This window comes from Pristiophorus japonicus, chromosome 8, assembly GCF_044704955.1.
Source record: "Pristiophorus japonicus isolate sPriJap1 chromosome 8, sPriJap1.hap1, whole genome shotgun sequence".
Taxonomy (NCBI): Eukaryota; Metazoa; Chordata; class Chondrichthyes; family Pristiophoridae; genus Pristiophorus; species Pristiophorus japonicus.
The window spans coordinates 237,363,754-237,380,385 of NC_091984.1; the positions used below are offsets into that span (position 1 = coordinate 237,363,754).

Sequence of the window (16,632 nt, forward strand, 5' to 3'; positions counted from 1 at the left end):
CCCTCAACCAGCACCACCAAAAATTGACCAGCACGCCATTCATATCATACACGGTTAGTGGGATCTTGCTGTGTACTAATTGTTTACTCGTATAACAGCGAATTCATGGATGCGAGGCAGTCGGAGAGACGCAGTAAGGGGCTGTAGGAAGGCACATCCTTCCTTCCTTTCTATTAGTACACCTTGGACCAGACACACATTTACCTTTTTCGCAATGCCCATCTTCCACCTCCTTTCTTGAGCAAAATCTGCCGCCATCCACTGCATTTCCTCCAGCAGATAGTCCCAGTGAGATTTCGGCCGTGGTGCTTCCTGGAGCCGCGGGAGTCTTCTCATTGACCACAATCCCTCTTTTCTCAGTTCAGCAATTCGTTGATGTATCTGGTTTTCCTATTAGTGAAGAGAGCGATGGAGCAGAAATCACTGAATCATCAACATCCTTGTACAATTCCATTTAAAACAAGTTAAAATCCCCTTGCTGGTTTTCACCATCTGGAGAGGGTGCAGAGGAGACTTACGAGAATGGTTCCAGGGATGAGCGACTTCAGTAATGTGAGACTGGAGAAGCTGGGATTGTTCTCCTTAAGAGCAGAGAAGGCCTCCTTTTGTGTTGTACGATTCTATGATATAACACAACAGTGGTCTGGCTGGTTCTGTGGGTGAACACTACGTCCCTTCAACTCTGGAACTCGGGCTCAAATTTACCCGAGTGATTGAGAAAAACGTAGTTCCTTCGCTGCTTCAGAGGGGAAATTAGTCACAAACTATTCACGACTAGAGCGGGCCCAAGCCTTGCAGGTCACGTAACACATAAATCCGCAGTTCCATTAATTGACAAAATCTCAGATTTGTTGATATGAACAGATGTTTGAATTGAACAGACTCCTGTATTTGTTGATATGAATCTATGTTCTGATTCATGATTTACCAACCAATGAGGCAACAGGCCTGTCCAAACCAGCCGCCACAAATATAAACAAGTAGAGCAGCAAGCAAGAAATCCACTGTATACACTAGGCTTATATTCCCTTGGGTATCGAAGATTATGGGGTGATCTAATTGAGGTATTTAAGATGATTAAAGGAGCTTGTAGGGTAGATAGAGAGCAACTATTTCCTCTGGTGTGGGAGTCCAGAACAGGGGCCATCACCTTAATATTATAGAATCATAGAAGTTTGCAGCACGGAAGGAGACCATTTTAGCCCATCGTGTCCAAGAGCTACCCAGCCTAATCCCACTTTCCAGCTCTCGGTCCGTAGCCCTGCAGGTTACGGCACTTCAAGTGCACATCCAAGTACTTTTTAAATGTGGTGAGGGTTTCTGCCTCTACCACCCTTTCAGGCAGTGAGTTCCAGACCCCCACCACCCTCTGGGTGAAGAAATTTCCCCTCAAATCTCCTCTAAACCTCCTACCAATTATTTTAAATCTATGCTCCCTGGTTGTTGACCCCTCTGCTAAGGGAAATAGGTCCTTCCTATCCACTATATCCAGGTTCTTCATAATTTTATACACCTCAATCAGGTTTCCCCTCACCCTCTTCTGTTCCAAAGAAAACAGACCCAGCATCTCCAAACTTTCCTCATAGCCAAAATTCTCCAGTCCAGGCAACATTCTTGTAAATCTCCTCTGCACCCTTTCCAATGCAATCACATCTTTCCTGTAATGTGGTGACCAGAACTGCACGCAGTACTCTAGCTACGGCCTAACCAGTGTTTTATACAGTTGAAGCAGAACGTCCTTGCTCTTGTATTCCATGCCTCGACTAATAAAAGCAAGTATTCCATATGCCTTCTTAACCACCTTATCTATCTGGCCTGCTACTTTCAGGGATCTGTCGACCTGCACTCCAAGGTCCCTTTGTTCCTCTACACTTTTCAGTGTCGTATCTTTTAATGTGTATTCCCTTGCCTTGTTAGACTTCCCCAAATGCATTACCTCACATGTATCTGGATTGAATTCCATTTGCCCCAGTTCTGCCCACCTGACCAGTACATTGATATCTTCCTGCAGTCCACAGCTTTCTTCGTTATCAACCACACAGCCGATTTTAGTGTCATCTGCAAACTTCTTAATCAGACCCCCTACATTCAAGAGCCAGGCCATTCAGGGATGATGTCAGGAAGCACTTCTTCACTCAAAGGCTAGTGGAAATCTGGAACTCTCTTCCCCAAAAAGCTGTTGAGGCGGAGGGTCAATTGAAAACATCAAAACTGGGATTGATAGATTTTTGTTGGGCAAGGATATTGGGTTATGGAACAAAATGGGGTAAATGGAGTTAAGATGCAGATCAGCCACAATCCAATTGAATGGTGGAACAGGCTCGAGGGGCTAAATGGCCTCCTCAATGGGCTTTGAGGGCATGTGGCTATGGGTTGCACACCCTTGTAGTAGAGGACACGAGTTTATGCGTAGAACTGCCTATAATTGTATAGGAGTTGGCCAACTTTCCTCAAGTTGGTTGTTGATGTCCCACATTGAAGAGTCACATTGGTGCAATAAATCAAGGGTGACCCAAATGAAGTCCATGCTGCCCCAAGCCCTGGCCCTTAGAGCCCAGGCAATTCAGTGTTATTTGAATTGATACTTCTTTCATGTCCTGTTTGAATTTTGTGGAGGTTTGGAAAGGGCTACTGCCTGATTGAAGAATAATTAATTGCAACTTGAGATCCATGCAGATTAAAAGGGAATGTGGATTTTAATTTTCTATGTAACCTCCCAGGCTCCAAGATACATAGAACACGGCAGCCCTTGAAGACACTCCTGCAAGGGGAATCTGCTTCCAAAATTGGAATTGCAGCATACTGTTGAACAGGAACAGAGAAAGCTTTATCCTTATACCTAACCTGGCCTTGTGACCAAGTGCTATTTTCCTGAGCACTTCCATTCACCACCTACATTAGGCTGTCAGTGCTCTGCTGAATCGGACAATTTACAAAATAAAATCTTCATGTACTTAGTAGCTCAATGGTGCTGCATACTGATCAGAGGTCAAACAGGCTCTTGGGGAGCAGGTTGAACACTGCAGCTGCCGCCTCTTGCCCACCCGCTTACAAGAGAACCCATGCAATAACCTCCTTGAGCTTCCATTCACAAGAGGACACAGATTTAAGACATTTGGCAGAAGAGCCAAAGGCAACACGAGGAAAAAATGTTTACGCAGCGAGTGGTTAGGATATGGAATGCGCTGCCCGAGAGGATGGTGGAGGCAGATTCAATCGTGGCTTTCAAAAGGGAACTGGATAAGTACCTGAAGAAAAAAACATTTGTAGGGCTACAGGGGAGTGGGACTGGCTGAAGTGCTCTTGCAGAGAGCCGGCACGGGCTTGACGGGCCAAATGGCCTCCTTCTGTGCTGTAACCACTATGGTTCTGTAACTATTTGTAAATCAACCTTCTAGTATGTTTCAATCAGTAAAACGTACACCACATTGTTAAACTAAAAATTGGAGAGTTTAAGGAATATATGTAGTCAGTGCAGGAGTTAAAAAAATAACTTGAATTATATAGAATTTTACAGCACAGAAACAGGCCATTCGGCTCAACAAGGCTATGCTGGTGTTTCTGCTCTACACGAGCCTCCTCCCACCCTACTTCATCTCGACCTATCAGCATATACTTCTATTCCTTTCTCCCTCATGTACTTAACCAGCTAAGCAATCAAAAGATTATTGGGTTGAGTTTTGATACCTTAACCTGCTCAATAATCAACAAAATTATTTTTAAAAACCCATTACAACCTGGACATAATGGGATTAAAAAGAGAAATTACAAATCATTGTTCCTACCTGTTTGACTTGTTCAACAACTTTATCTTGTGCGTTCGTAGTGCTTTCCTGTAAAACCGGTGCTGAATTCTGCAATACCGCTTGGGCTTTAGGTGGTGCTGTGACAGATAAGCCAACCAGCCCCGCTTGCTTGGACTGCGAGACAGGCGAGACTGGCCTGTTAGCAGCCAGGGAAGTCCTGTTAGTCAATGTTTGATGCACGGGAATGGAGGATATTGTCCCTGAAAGGGTCACTTGTGGCACGGATGAGGTAGGCAGTGAATTGGCAATCAGTCGTTGGCATGCCTGGCCAGAGTCGCTCGTCGATCGCATCAACGTCACAGTCTACGCAAAATCAAAGCGCAAAAATGAACGGGTCATTCATAAATCGAACATTCAGATTTTCTACAAAGAAACCACAAAGTCTTTATATGAATACAACTACTTGCATTGCCAAAGCACTCGCTACACACAGACAGCTCAAGGGGGCCATACAAGGTCGTGCACAAGTGAGTGGATACCGAATTGGGGGACAGGAAGGGGCAACGGCATGGTCAGAGAGGAGGGTCTTAAAGAGGTGTCTGCAGGGGAGGGAGGTGGCAATGTGGAGATTCTCTGAAGAGTGGGGACATGGTGGTTTAAAGGGCAGACACCTATGATGGAGCATAGAGGAAGACAGCGACAAAATACACAAAGACATTAATAAACTTGCAAAATGGGCATGTAATTGGCAAGTGAATTTTAATATGGATAAGTGTGAGGCGCTGCATTTTGGCAGGAAGACTAGGGAGGGCACAACTTCCTTGGATAATAAGAATCTAAATAGGGTCGAGGATCAGTGATCTGGGGGTACAAATACACAAATCATTAAAAGTAGCCACATAGTTAATAAGACTATAAGAAAAGCAAATAAAGCACTAGGTTCATTTATCTGGATCTCTAACCGAGAAATAACAAAAATATAACTCTGAATTCTGTATAGGTAGATGTAGAAAAAATGTTTCCACTTGTGGGCAAGACTAGAACTAGAGGTTATAAATATAAAAGATAGTCACTAATAAATCCAATGGGGAATTCAAGAGAAACTTTTTTACCCAGAGAGTGGGGAGACATGGAACTCACTGCCACAGGGAGTAGTTGCAGTGAATAGCATAAATGCATTTAAGGGGAATCTAGATAAACACATGAGGGCGAAAGGAATAGAAGGATATGCTCACGGGGCAGGATGGAGGAGGCTCAAGTGGAGCATAAAGACAGGCATGGACCAGTTAGGCCGAATGGTCTGTTTCTGTACTGTACATTCTATATAATAGGGTGCAGGAAGGAACACAAGACTGGAGGGGATATTAAAAATGTTAGTCACATTAAAAGTTTAAACAGATACCTATCCTAACGAGTTAGAAGTATTTCAGATGTGTACAGCACAGAATTTGTCCGTTACTAGTTACTGGGTTCCGATACTCAAAAGGATGGTTTTGTGCAGAACCAGAAAAACACAAACGGGTTACATGACTGCTGGTTAAAGAAACCAGGACTGAAGCACAATCAGGAACTTTTTTATATGTGGGCTAAGTATGGAATACACCAATCGATGGCCTAACAAGTGCTGGTTAAAGTGGAACATACAGAAGGGAGGAGGTTCCAAATTCACATTGGGACAGCAGGATTGGTAATTGAGGAAGAGGGAGGATTGGGTTGTATGGATCCTGATGAAGACAGGCATTTTCTCATTCATCATATTCACTCTTTATTCAATTGACTGTCAAAATTAAAAACGCAGCCAAGTTTGGAAACAATGACCAAGTCCAACTCGTGGAATTTTTTATTTTATTTATTCATTCACGGGATGTGGGCATTGCTGGCAAGGCCGGCATTTATTGCCCATCCCTAATTGCCCTCAAAAAGGTGGTGGTGAGTCACCTTCTAGAACCGCTGCAGTCCATGTGGTGAAGGTGCTTCTACAGTGCCGACTTTGTGGCAGTTTGGTACAACCGAGTGTCTCACTGGGCCATTTCGGAGGGCAATTAAGAATCAACCACATTGCTGTGGGTCTGGAGTCATATATAGGCCCAGACCGGGTAAGGATGGCAGATTTCCTTCCTTAAAGACATTAGTAAACCAGATGGGTTTTTACGACAATCCGGTAGTTTCATGGTCACCATTACTGATACTAGCTTTTTATTAAATTCCAGATTTATTTAATTAACGGAATTTAAATTCCTCAGCTGCCGTGGTGGAATTTGAATTCACGTCTCTGGATTATTAGTCCAGGCCTCAGGATTGCTAATCCAGCAACATAACCACTATGCTACCAAACCCAACAATTAAAAATGGTTAAGAGTAAAATTAATTGGTTAAGTCTTATTCAATCTCAACAAAATTGTTTCACGGAATTACTTTTTGCTTCCACAAAAGCCTGCCATTGTTCTGTCATTAAATTCTGGAACTAGCAGTATTAGAAGTCAAGAACACAATGCTTCAGGGATGATGGGCTACAGCTCGAGAGAGAGTTAAAATACGGCTTTCCTCAGGATCCCCCACTCCCCCCCCCCCACTAGAGTGGAGAAGGTGAAGGCTGATCAGGTAGAGGTCTTACAATGCAAGTTCTTTCATTCTTTCAAGATTATGCAGGGTTATGAGGTAAACAGTGATGGATAGTTTGCACTGGCCGGTGAGATAGTAAATAGAGGGCACAAATTCAAGTTCATCAGGAAAAGAATTAAAGGGAAGGTTAGACAACATTCCTTCACACGGAGGGCGGTAAACAATGTGGCATTCTATTGCTGGAGACAAGTCCATCAATTGTAAATTTGTTGCCTGAAAAGGAGAGAGGTATGGTGAGCAAGCAAGAGTCGTTGGCCCAAATGGGAGGTGAGGAACTCCCAGGAGAATTGATGAGCCGAATGTCCAGTTCCTGTGCACGGACATTCTGTGATACCCAGGACTGCTCCCATGATCACGATCACAGTGTACCACCTTTCTGCTCCCCACCTATGGTGCCGACCAAGGCTGCTGATGGGCAGCTTCCACAGAAAAACAAACAGAAGCATGGAAAGAAATTCCCAAAACACCAATAAAAACTTCTAAAAATCCGGTACTGCCCAATGCAGTAAAAGAGGAATCTGATTTATTCACTGAACACAAGACCGTAAGAATTAGGAGCAGGAGTCGGCCATTCGGCCCCTCGAGCCTGCCCCGCCATTCAATAAGATCATGGTTGATCTTCTCCCTCAACTCCACTTCCCTGCACTGTCCCCATATCCCTCGATTCCCTTAATATCCAAAAATCTATCGGTCTCAGCCTTGAATATATTCAGAGACTCAACATCCACAGCCCACTGGGGCAGAGAATTCCAAAGATTCACCACCCTCCGAGTGACGAAATTCCTCCTCATCTCAGTCCTAAATGGCCGGCCCCTTATCCTGAGACTGTGAGCCCTGGTTCTAGACTCCCCAGCCCGGGGGAAACACCCTCCCTGTCAAGCCCTGTAAGCATTTTAACAGTGGCCCCAAATATTGCAAAAAGGCCACCTGATCAATCCTGAATTCCATCCAATAAAAAGGGAATTGGATTTATTCGGTCACCAGTGGGCCAGTGAGCCAGGCGCTGGGGTGGGGTTCCACATGTGGTGCCCAGCTGTACCTCACCCCAAGTAACCATTCCCCATGTCCGAGCCCAGGAATGGTAGTATAGTGGCTATGTTACTAGACTAGTAATCCTGTGGCCTGGATGAATGATCCATAGAAATGAGTTCAAATCCCACCACGGCAACTGGGGTATTTAAATTCAGTTAATAAAAACTGATCAGGAATAAAAAGCTAGTATCAGTAATGGTGACCATGAAACTACCGGATTGTCGTAAAAACCCATCTGGTTCACGAATGTCTTTTAGGGAAGGAAATCTGCCGTCCTTACCTGGTCTGGGCCTATATGTGACTCCGGATGTGGTTGACTAATTGCCCCTCTGAAACGGGAAGCCAGTCAGTCATGGGCAATAAATGCTGGCCTTGCCAGTGATGCCCACATCCTGTGAATGAATTGTGCTGCTAGGCTTCCGCTTGTGAGGAGCCTCAGAGCCAAGCCCGATCCTTTCCTCCACATGCACATAGATATTTTCCAACCCTCTGTGGTGCAAACAGGACAGCGTTGCCTGGGCTTCGTGAGCTGGATCGCTGGGGTGAGGGGATAAGGGGGCGTTTTAACCCATGGGCCCATAATGTGGACACCCTTGCAGTCGGTCTCCTGACACGGGGCAAGCATGGTGGAGAGAAAGGTTAGAAACAAACTTCAAATGTGCATACTGGGGGCGGGAGGAATTTGCCATTGATTCAATAACAATAAATAAATAGTTAGGATTTGGCATGCACTGCCTGATAGGACGGTGGAAACAGATTCAATAGTAGCCTTCAAAAAGGAATTGGATAAATACTCGGGAGAAAAAACTGCAGGGATATGGGGAAAGAGCCAAGGAGTGGGACTGGATCGCTCTTCGAAGAGAGACGAAGCAGACTCAACGGGCCAAATGTCCGTCTTCTGTGCTGTACTATTCTATGATTCCAACATTCATTGCACCAATTACAAACTGGAAATTGGGAACAGTTTGAGCCGCTGGAAACCAGGAAGAAAAGCTATGACCTGTAGTGTTGATGGAAGTACAGAAAGCAGCTATTCGGAGCTATAAACCAGAAGTCTTTGGTTTCTGCTCAAACCATTACGTCTCGAAAAGCAATATTCGGCGCTACCAATACATTCAGGTAAACATAGCACTGACGGACCCAACGTTTTACCTGCTGTTGTGAAAGGTGTGCTTGTGACTGCTGAAGTTGTGCTGACGGTTGAGTTTGCATCGGGATGTGAAGTGGAGCTTGCACCTGCTGCTGCAGCTGAGCCTGAAGCTGGGTCTGGGACTGAGAAAGAGAAATGGACTGCTGCTGGGCCTTGGCCGGAGCAAGGTTGTGGGGCTGGGAGTGGAGGACAGGCTGGGGGTGAAGCTGGGGGTGGGGCTGCAGCTGGGTCTCGACCATGTGCTGTTGCGCCAACTGAATGGCAGCCGGGAGCGACGTCAGCGGCATTGCGGTGGGTTGCAGTCTGCCAGGCAGCTGGGGCGGAGGGGTGTGTAGGCTGGCTGCGTTCTGCACCGGCGGTCCTTTGGAAGCATCGTACTGCTGTTGGGTTTGTTTCGGGCCGGTGAGCTGTATCGTCTGAGGAGTTGGGGGCATTCCACCTGGACAGACGTTAAACAGAGAGAATATGCAGTCAGTGCATTTGTTATTTTCTTAATTAATCCATCTAAACATAGTAAATGGTGAACAAATACAGTTAGCAAAATGACCAAAGTTATAACTATCCACCCACAGTGCCAGGCTGTGAAATAGTGCTGTGAAAGAGGGCCTTGCATTTCTATAGCGTCTTTCACGACCACTGGACGACTCAAACCACTTTACAGCCGATGAAGTACTTTTGGAGTGTAGTCACTGTTGTAATGTGGGAAACGCGGCAGCCAATTTGCGCACAGCAAGCTCCCACAAACAGCAATGTGATAATGACTGGATAATCTGCATTTCTGTTATGTTGATTGAGGGATAAATATTGGCCAGGACCACTGGGATAACTCCTTTTCTTCTTCAAAATAATGCCATGGGATCTTTTACGTTCACTTGAGAGAGTAGACAGGGCCTCGGTTTAACATCTCATCCGAAAGACGGCACCTCTGATAGTGCAGCACTCCCTCAGCATTGGTGTGTCAGCCTAGATTTATTGTGCTCACGTCCCTGGAGTGGGACTTAAACCTACAACTTTCTGACTCAACAGGCAAGAGTGCTGTCCACTCAGCCACAGTTGGCACCAGAACCAGAAATACGGTATCCAGGGCTTTATAAACAGAGGCAGAGAGTACAAAAGCAAGGCAGTTATGCTAAGTAGGCTGGAGTATTGTGTCCAATTCTGGGCCCCACACTTTAGGAAGGATGTCAAGGCTTTGGAAAGGGTGCAGAGGAGGTTCACCAGGGATGAGGGACTTCAGTTTTGTGGAGAGACTGGAGAAGCTGGGGTTGTTCTCTTTAGAGCAGAGAAGGTTAAGGGGAGATTTAACAGGTGTTCAAAATCACGACGGGTTTGCTAGAGTAAATAAGTTGCCCTCCAAGTTGCCCTGCAGTCCATACCCACATGCAGCAAGACCTCTCAAACCCGCGACCTCTACCGCCTAGAAGGACAAGGGCAGCAGGCGCATGGGAACACCATCATCTCCACGTTCCCCTCCCAGTCACACACCATCTCGACTGGGAAATATATCGGCCGTTCCTTCATCGTCGCTGGGTCAAAATCCTGGAACACTCTACCTAACAGCACTGTGGGAGCACCTTCACCACACGGACTGCAGCGGCTCACCACCACCTTCTCAAGGGGCAATTAGGGATGGGCAATAAATGACGGCCTTGCCAGCGATGCCTACATCACTGGAACAAATTTTTTTTTTTTTAAATAAGGAGAAACTGTTTCCAGTGGCAGGAAGGTCAGTGATCGGAGGGCACAGATTGAAGATAATTGACAAAATAATCAGTGGGGAGAGAAGGAGATTTTTGTTTGCGCAGTGAGTTGTGATCTGGAACCCGCTCCCTGAAAGGGCGGTAGAAGCAGATTCAATAGTAACTTTCAAAGGGGAATTGGATAAATGCTTGAAGGGGAAAAATTAGGGCTATGGGGAAAGAGCGGGGGGAGTGGGACTAATCGGATAGCCAGCCAAGGCCTAATAGGGTAGAGTAGTACACAGTCACGATGGGCCAAAATCTGCCACTCTGCAACACAATACTGACACAAGAAAACAGCTATTCAATTCCTAGCATTTCATGACATTTATCCTCAAGTGTAAATTAATTTTTAAAACCAAACCTGATTCAAAGCAAACAGAATCTGTTCAGCACATTTGATTAAGAGGAAAAAAATCTCTTGGGACCAATTCCTTGTTGAGAAGCTGCCCTTGGTTTTCTGCCATCAAGCTCTATTGAATTTTTTTTTTTTTTTTTTTTTTAAACTGACACTACAGCAAACTATCCCATATTCTGAAAGTGCAAAATGTCCCGGAAACAAATTTATTGATTCCACTCGAGTAAACGCTGCAACTTTCCAGAGATTGTCAGCATCGCGGTTTCGATCCGACCTAAACAGAGGCAACACATGATCCCGAACTGTTGGGAGAAACACACACGCCTGCCTCAAACCTGTAAGCCAAGTTCAACTCGTGAGTTATAGATGATAATAGGTCCAGCTGAACGCTCTGTGGGATTCCAATATTGCGAATGCAATTATTTTTAATGGGTTTACTGGTCCAGGAACAGAGCGGAAGCAAAATGATCAATTCCTGACAGCAATCGCCCAGGCTCCTTTCCACCCCGGTGTCAAACCTATGGTCCTCAATCCTGCCAGAGATGCTGTGAAAGATGCACATGGTGCCATTTATTTAATTCGCAAAGTTAAATGATGCAAAACATAGATCCACAAGGCGGTGAAGCAGCTTAACATTACCAGAATGAAGCTTGTGGAGAGGAGTTAAAAGTAAACTTACCCTTTGGGTCACCTGTAGGTTAAGCAGATTAGTTTCCAAATTATTTCCCATCTCCTTTGATCTTTTTTGTGCAAAATATAAAGTCAGGTCGGGAATTTCAGAATGCATGTACCTTTATTGATTAACCTGGTCACAGGAGGTCTGGGAGAGACAGTCGCGGAGGAATAGCAGATAGTTAGATTGGGAGCAGTAGGCTGAACGCCAATCGATGGCAGACTGGAACAGAGCGTGCACTGCACATACTGTACCTTAACTTGCCTTTGCAGATTGAGCCTACTGTTCTGGCAAACGGCAAAGAAATCAAAAACTGATTCAATGCCCGCTGACACACTCAACATCTATCCTGGGCAATGACAGTTAAAGAAAATGGAACATATGACTCGGAGGAACGTTTAATTACACCACAAACTCCCCCTGACTGACCACCCACCCCACCGAAACATTTTTAAAGCACACACAAATGCTCTCCTCACAGCGCCTCTGTGGGTCCAGTACTCGTGTGAGTAAAACATTGATTTCCTTCGCTAAGAAAACGCCAATCTTCACCTCGTTAGATTATAGTGACTGTTATGTAGGCTGCGTAACAACAGTCACTGCAGTTCTCTATTTCACACATGATGATGCAATAACAACTTGTATTTATATAGCGCCTTTAACATAGTAAAACGTCCCAAGGTGAGAATGCATTCTGAACATGGATATTAAATGTAAACTCACTTTGTCCGTAGGAAGTGGGTGCGATCTATCAGGAAGCATTCCTTCTGTCTGATAAGGTCCCCGATCGGGATTTGCTTTTTAAATAAAAGCTTGCTTTGTTTAGAGCACAATCGGTATTCGACTCAGTGATTTCACTGAGCCAGATTGAGGGAAGAGAGTCCAGAAATCAACAAAGGCGCTTCACAGGGTTATTATGAGACAAAATATTTACACTGAGCTGCACAAGAGGAAATTATAGCAGATGACCAGCTTGGTCAAAGAGGTCGGTTTTAGGGAGCGCCTTAAAGGAGAGAGACAGAGAGGTTTAAGGAGGGAGTTCCAGAGCATAGGGCCCAGGCATCAGAAGGCACGGCCACCGATGGTGGAGCAATTAAAATCAGGGATTCTTAAGAGGACAAAATTTGAGGAGTGCAGAGATCTCAGGGATTTGTGAGGCTGGAGGAGATTATAGAGATAGGGAGGGGCGAGGGCATGGAGGGATTTGAAAACGAGGATGAGAATTTTGAAATCGAGGTATTGCTTAACCGGGAGCCATTATAGATCAGCGAGCACAGGGGTGATGGGTGAGCGGGACTTGGTGCGAGTTAGGACACGGGCAGCCGAGTTTTGGATGACCTCAAGCTTATGCAGGGTCGAATGTGGGAGGCTGGCCAGAAGTGTGTTGGAGTAGTCAAGTGTAAAGGTAACAAATGCTCCTGTTTCTTATGTTCTTATGTTCTTAAATGCATGGATGAGGGCTTCAGCAGCCGATGAGCTGTGGCAGGGGCAGACACGAGCAATGTTTCAGAGGTGGAAATAGACGGTTCTAGTTATGTCGCGGATATGTGGTCGGAGTCGCATTTTAAATATGACACCAAGATTGTGAACAGTCTGGTTCAGCCTCAGACAGGGTGTGGGATCTTTAGCGTCCACCTGAAAGGGAAGATGGGGACTCGGTTTAACGTCTCATTCAAAATGCAGCACTCCTTCAGGACTGCATTGGAGTGTCGGCCTGGATACGTGCTCCAGTCACTGGAACGAAACCACAATCTTCTGACTCAGAGGCGAGAGTGGTACCAACTGAGCCATGGCTGGCACCTAAAGACTTTTCATGGAAATAAAAGAGACACCGGTGGGAAGAGAGAAGTGCAGTAAGAAAGATCACTACTTAATAAGTCAAAATAGAAAAACAAATACCAATGAAAGGGCCTGTATATTAAACCTTAAAATGCAAGAAGGCCCTCTCAGAAGATACACTGATCAGAAGTCGAGCAGGTTAACGAGTCACGAGTCCCACATTACCTTTATGGTGAGAAAAAAACTGTAATGAAATGCAGTAATAAAAGATGATGTCCACACCACACCTTGGTCTGGCCAAATATGAATCGATTACCAAATATAAAACTGCCTTCCAAACAGAACTTTAAACACTCTGAATTACAAATAAATAAAGCTATGTTCAAAAACTCTCACAAGGACATGTGCATTTCTGTCAGATTCGGTTCAACCGAGATTACATTTCCATTGTGCATTCATGCGTCAATACTCAACTCGAAAACATAGCATACTGCATTTATATATCACTGATACTTTCAATATAGCACAGCCCTCTTTATAACACACCAGTTAATTGGCTCCGGAGGGCAGCATTAAAACGAGGATGGAGTGGATGTTATACTTTCTGACAGATTTTCCCAGTAAAGAGAGGTTTTAGCCTCTTGAAAATGTCACTCATGTTCATGCATAATTCATTTTCTGTGTGTACACTGTTGTTTTTTAATCTGTCATTGTTCACATTCATTGTTAGGGATAAGCAGAAATGTGTTACAAATGAATCCCTTACTAAAGTTCTTAATCTCACTTTGAACACATGGATATTGCTTTCAGAAGTTTACGCACAACTTAAAATATATGGGAAAAGGGGCTTGCAAATGAGACAAGACATCAAAATGTGCATGTGAAGATGTGTTTGGTATCTCTTACCCTGCACAGTTGGCATAAGTTGCTGTAAGGGAACAATAGCTGGAGATCCTAAAGTAGTCACAGTTGTATGCTGGAAAACCATTCCATGGCGACCACCTTCTATCCGTGGCCTTTTATTCTGATCTGAAGTCAAAAGCAAAACACAGAGTTCGCAATATTATGCAATAAAAAAAACACTTACTGAAGCACCTCCCCTTCGAGGTCAATGCAGACTTGCTCACCATGCATGAAACTTTTGACTGTCGGCAAATTTCTTAACCGTTTCAAAATGGCATTTGGAGAATATGCAAATGATTTAAAAGCTTAACGTGTTGCACAAGTTGGTGAACAGCCAGGTATCTCACATTAACAAGTAGCCTTACAGTGTTTTCAAGGGCCAAATTAATGGTGCCTTACAACAAGGGATGCAGTATATTGAAAGTATCAGGTTTTTAAATTGATGGGATCTTGCTTATACATCACATTATTTGCAGCATGCACTCACTGAATGGCACCCCGCCTAGTGATAGAGGCACATTTTCCACAGCATGAAGATCTGAGGAAGCTCTCTGGGGTTTTTCAACTTAAATAAAACAAAATCATGAGCAAAATAAAGGTTAGTGAGAGAGCATTGTAGAAAAGGCATATAATGTGACATGTAGAAATTCGATTATTCTCCAGATGTACCTTAACCACCACTTCCTACACATTCATTCTCCTCAATCTACAAACATTCTCCAACCCCACACAATTTTTAAAGTATTATCTTCGTTAGCAAGATAGGCTTAAAAAAAAAGAGCTCTACATTTTAGTAGACGTGGGGTGATTTAATCGAGGTTTATAAGATGTGGAGGGAATAGATTGTGCTCCAGTAGACCATGTGTTCCAATGAAATAGCTTAGGATGGGGTATGGCGAGGTCACATATTTTCAGCTGTGCAAGGCCAGACCGAGTTATGACGTCAGGAGCAACGTTCCTTTCAAGCTGCGCAATCACACAGCTGTCTGGACCTCCCCATGCAGCCGGCTCTTAAATGAAAAAAACGCGCATGTGCGGATTTTGGAATGGGCCACGCAGCCCCTTAAAGGGGCCGAGCGATTCCAAAAAAATTAAAGTGAACACTGGTCAGGAGGTGGGTCTTTCCCAAGAGAATAGTGGGCCTCTGGAACAGGCTGCCGTCCCGTGCAGTGGATGCTGATTCGCTGAATTCCTTCAAGCGAGAGCTGGGCCAGTTTCTGGCTGGGGGGGGGGAATTTCCGAGATTTATTTTCCCAAATTGATCTGGATTTTTTTAAACCTGGGGTTTTCCCCTCTCCGAGGAGATCACCATAGTTTTTGGATGGGGCGAGGAGTGTGTATATTGCGATACACAAGGTGTGACAGTTATGTGGGACAGACTGGGTGAACCAGAGGGTCTTATCCTGTGCGCCATTCATTGATAAGCAAGCTCTGAGCGAGTAACACACCTGAAAGTATGAATGGCATTCACAAGCTGCTGAGGTTTGGTTCTGACAGCTCGGGTCTGTTGGGGAACCCGTTACTGTTCTACACGCTGCACACCACATTGAACAACAGCTGCTCTGTCACACTGCTCTGGAGAAAAGGTGAGCGGGGCTCACAAACATTCCCCATCTTCTCACGGATCATGTCTGAAATGATCCCCAGTAGTAAACCAAACTGCATACACAGAAATGACGGCCAACAAAAAACCTGTGCACAATAGTCAGAGCTTCATCTCCAAATGAAACCTTCAGCTATAAGGCTTACCGTCTTAGGAATGTTGATCTTGCCCTAATGGCAGCATTACTATTGAATTATTACATTGCTAAATTTCAATCCAAGTATAGCCTCAACATTTGCTAAAGCACTTCCGATCAAGACATTATTTATTAACGAGCAGCTAATTACAGGTATTATTGTCGACATTGATCAGCTTTCTGACATTAATTCATAATTTCGGCTTCTAAATGATCATCTGCCATGATAGCAATGGAGAATAAGCAATGGCTATAACAATTACATTTTATATTTATGGTTATTATGTTGAAGGGCGACATCTTACTGAAGGAAAATTGAAATAGTCACATAAACATAACACAAGCCACTCACTAAAGTGACCGAATTTATATACCGAAACAGTCCTCCAGCACAGAGCTGACCCTTATCGAATGCACAGCTGGTATTATATGTGCTGAAGAACTTCGTAGTTATTCCATTGATCTAGATTGCGAACCTAGGAATAACAAACATAATATTTTGTGGTACACATCTGCACTCCATGGCAGCTCGCCCAAAAATAATTATAAAAATAATTCCTGGATACAAGAGATATATGTACCAGATTTAGTAGCAGATTCAACCACAGGTAAGAGAGCCAACATATCCATCTGAGGCACCCCTTTCTTAAAATCTATACGTATGCTCAATTTATTTCACAGGATTCCATGGGATATACGGCAGATACAGGCCATTCGGCCCAACCAGTCCATGCCGACGTTTATGTTCCACTCGAGCCTCCTCCCGTCTTTCCTCATCTAAATCTATCAGCATAACCCTCTATTCCCTTCTCCCCCATGTGCTTGTCCAGCCTCACCTTAAATGCTTCCGTACTATTCTCTTCAACTTTATTTATTCATTCCTGGGATGAG

The 16,632-nt window shown here is 44.5% G+C and overlaps 1 protein-coding gene across 8 annotated transcripts in view; it reads right to left on the reverse strand.

The window, feature by feature from the left end:
* The window catches only part of ep400 (E1A binding protein p400), a 180,597-nt gene that overhangs the window by 117,874 nt on the left and 46,091 nt on the right, over positions 1 to 16,632 (reverse strand). For 7 of the 8 annotated variants that reach the window (XM_070888131.1, XM_070888134.1, XM_070888128.1 and 4 more), the window contains 4 exons: positions 14,006 to 14,128; positions 8,553 to 8,989; positions 3,786 to 4,109; positions 205 to 390 (listed from right to left, as the gene is read on the reverse strand). In XM_070888131.1, the coding sequence (XP_070744232.1) occupies positions 205 to 390; positions 3,786 to 4,109; positions 8,553 to 8,989; positions 14,006 to 14,128 (1,070 nt within the window). The remainder of the gene's footprint in view (positions 1 to 204; positions 391 to 3,785; positions 4,110 to 8,552; positions 8,990 to 14,005; positions 14,129 to 16,632) is intronic. The other variant, XM_070888132.1, reaches the window with a different exon arrangement.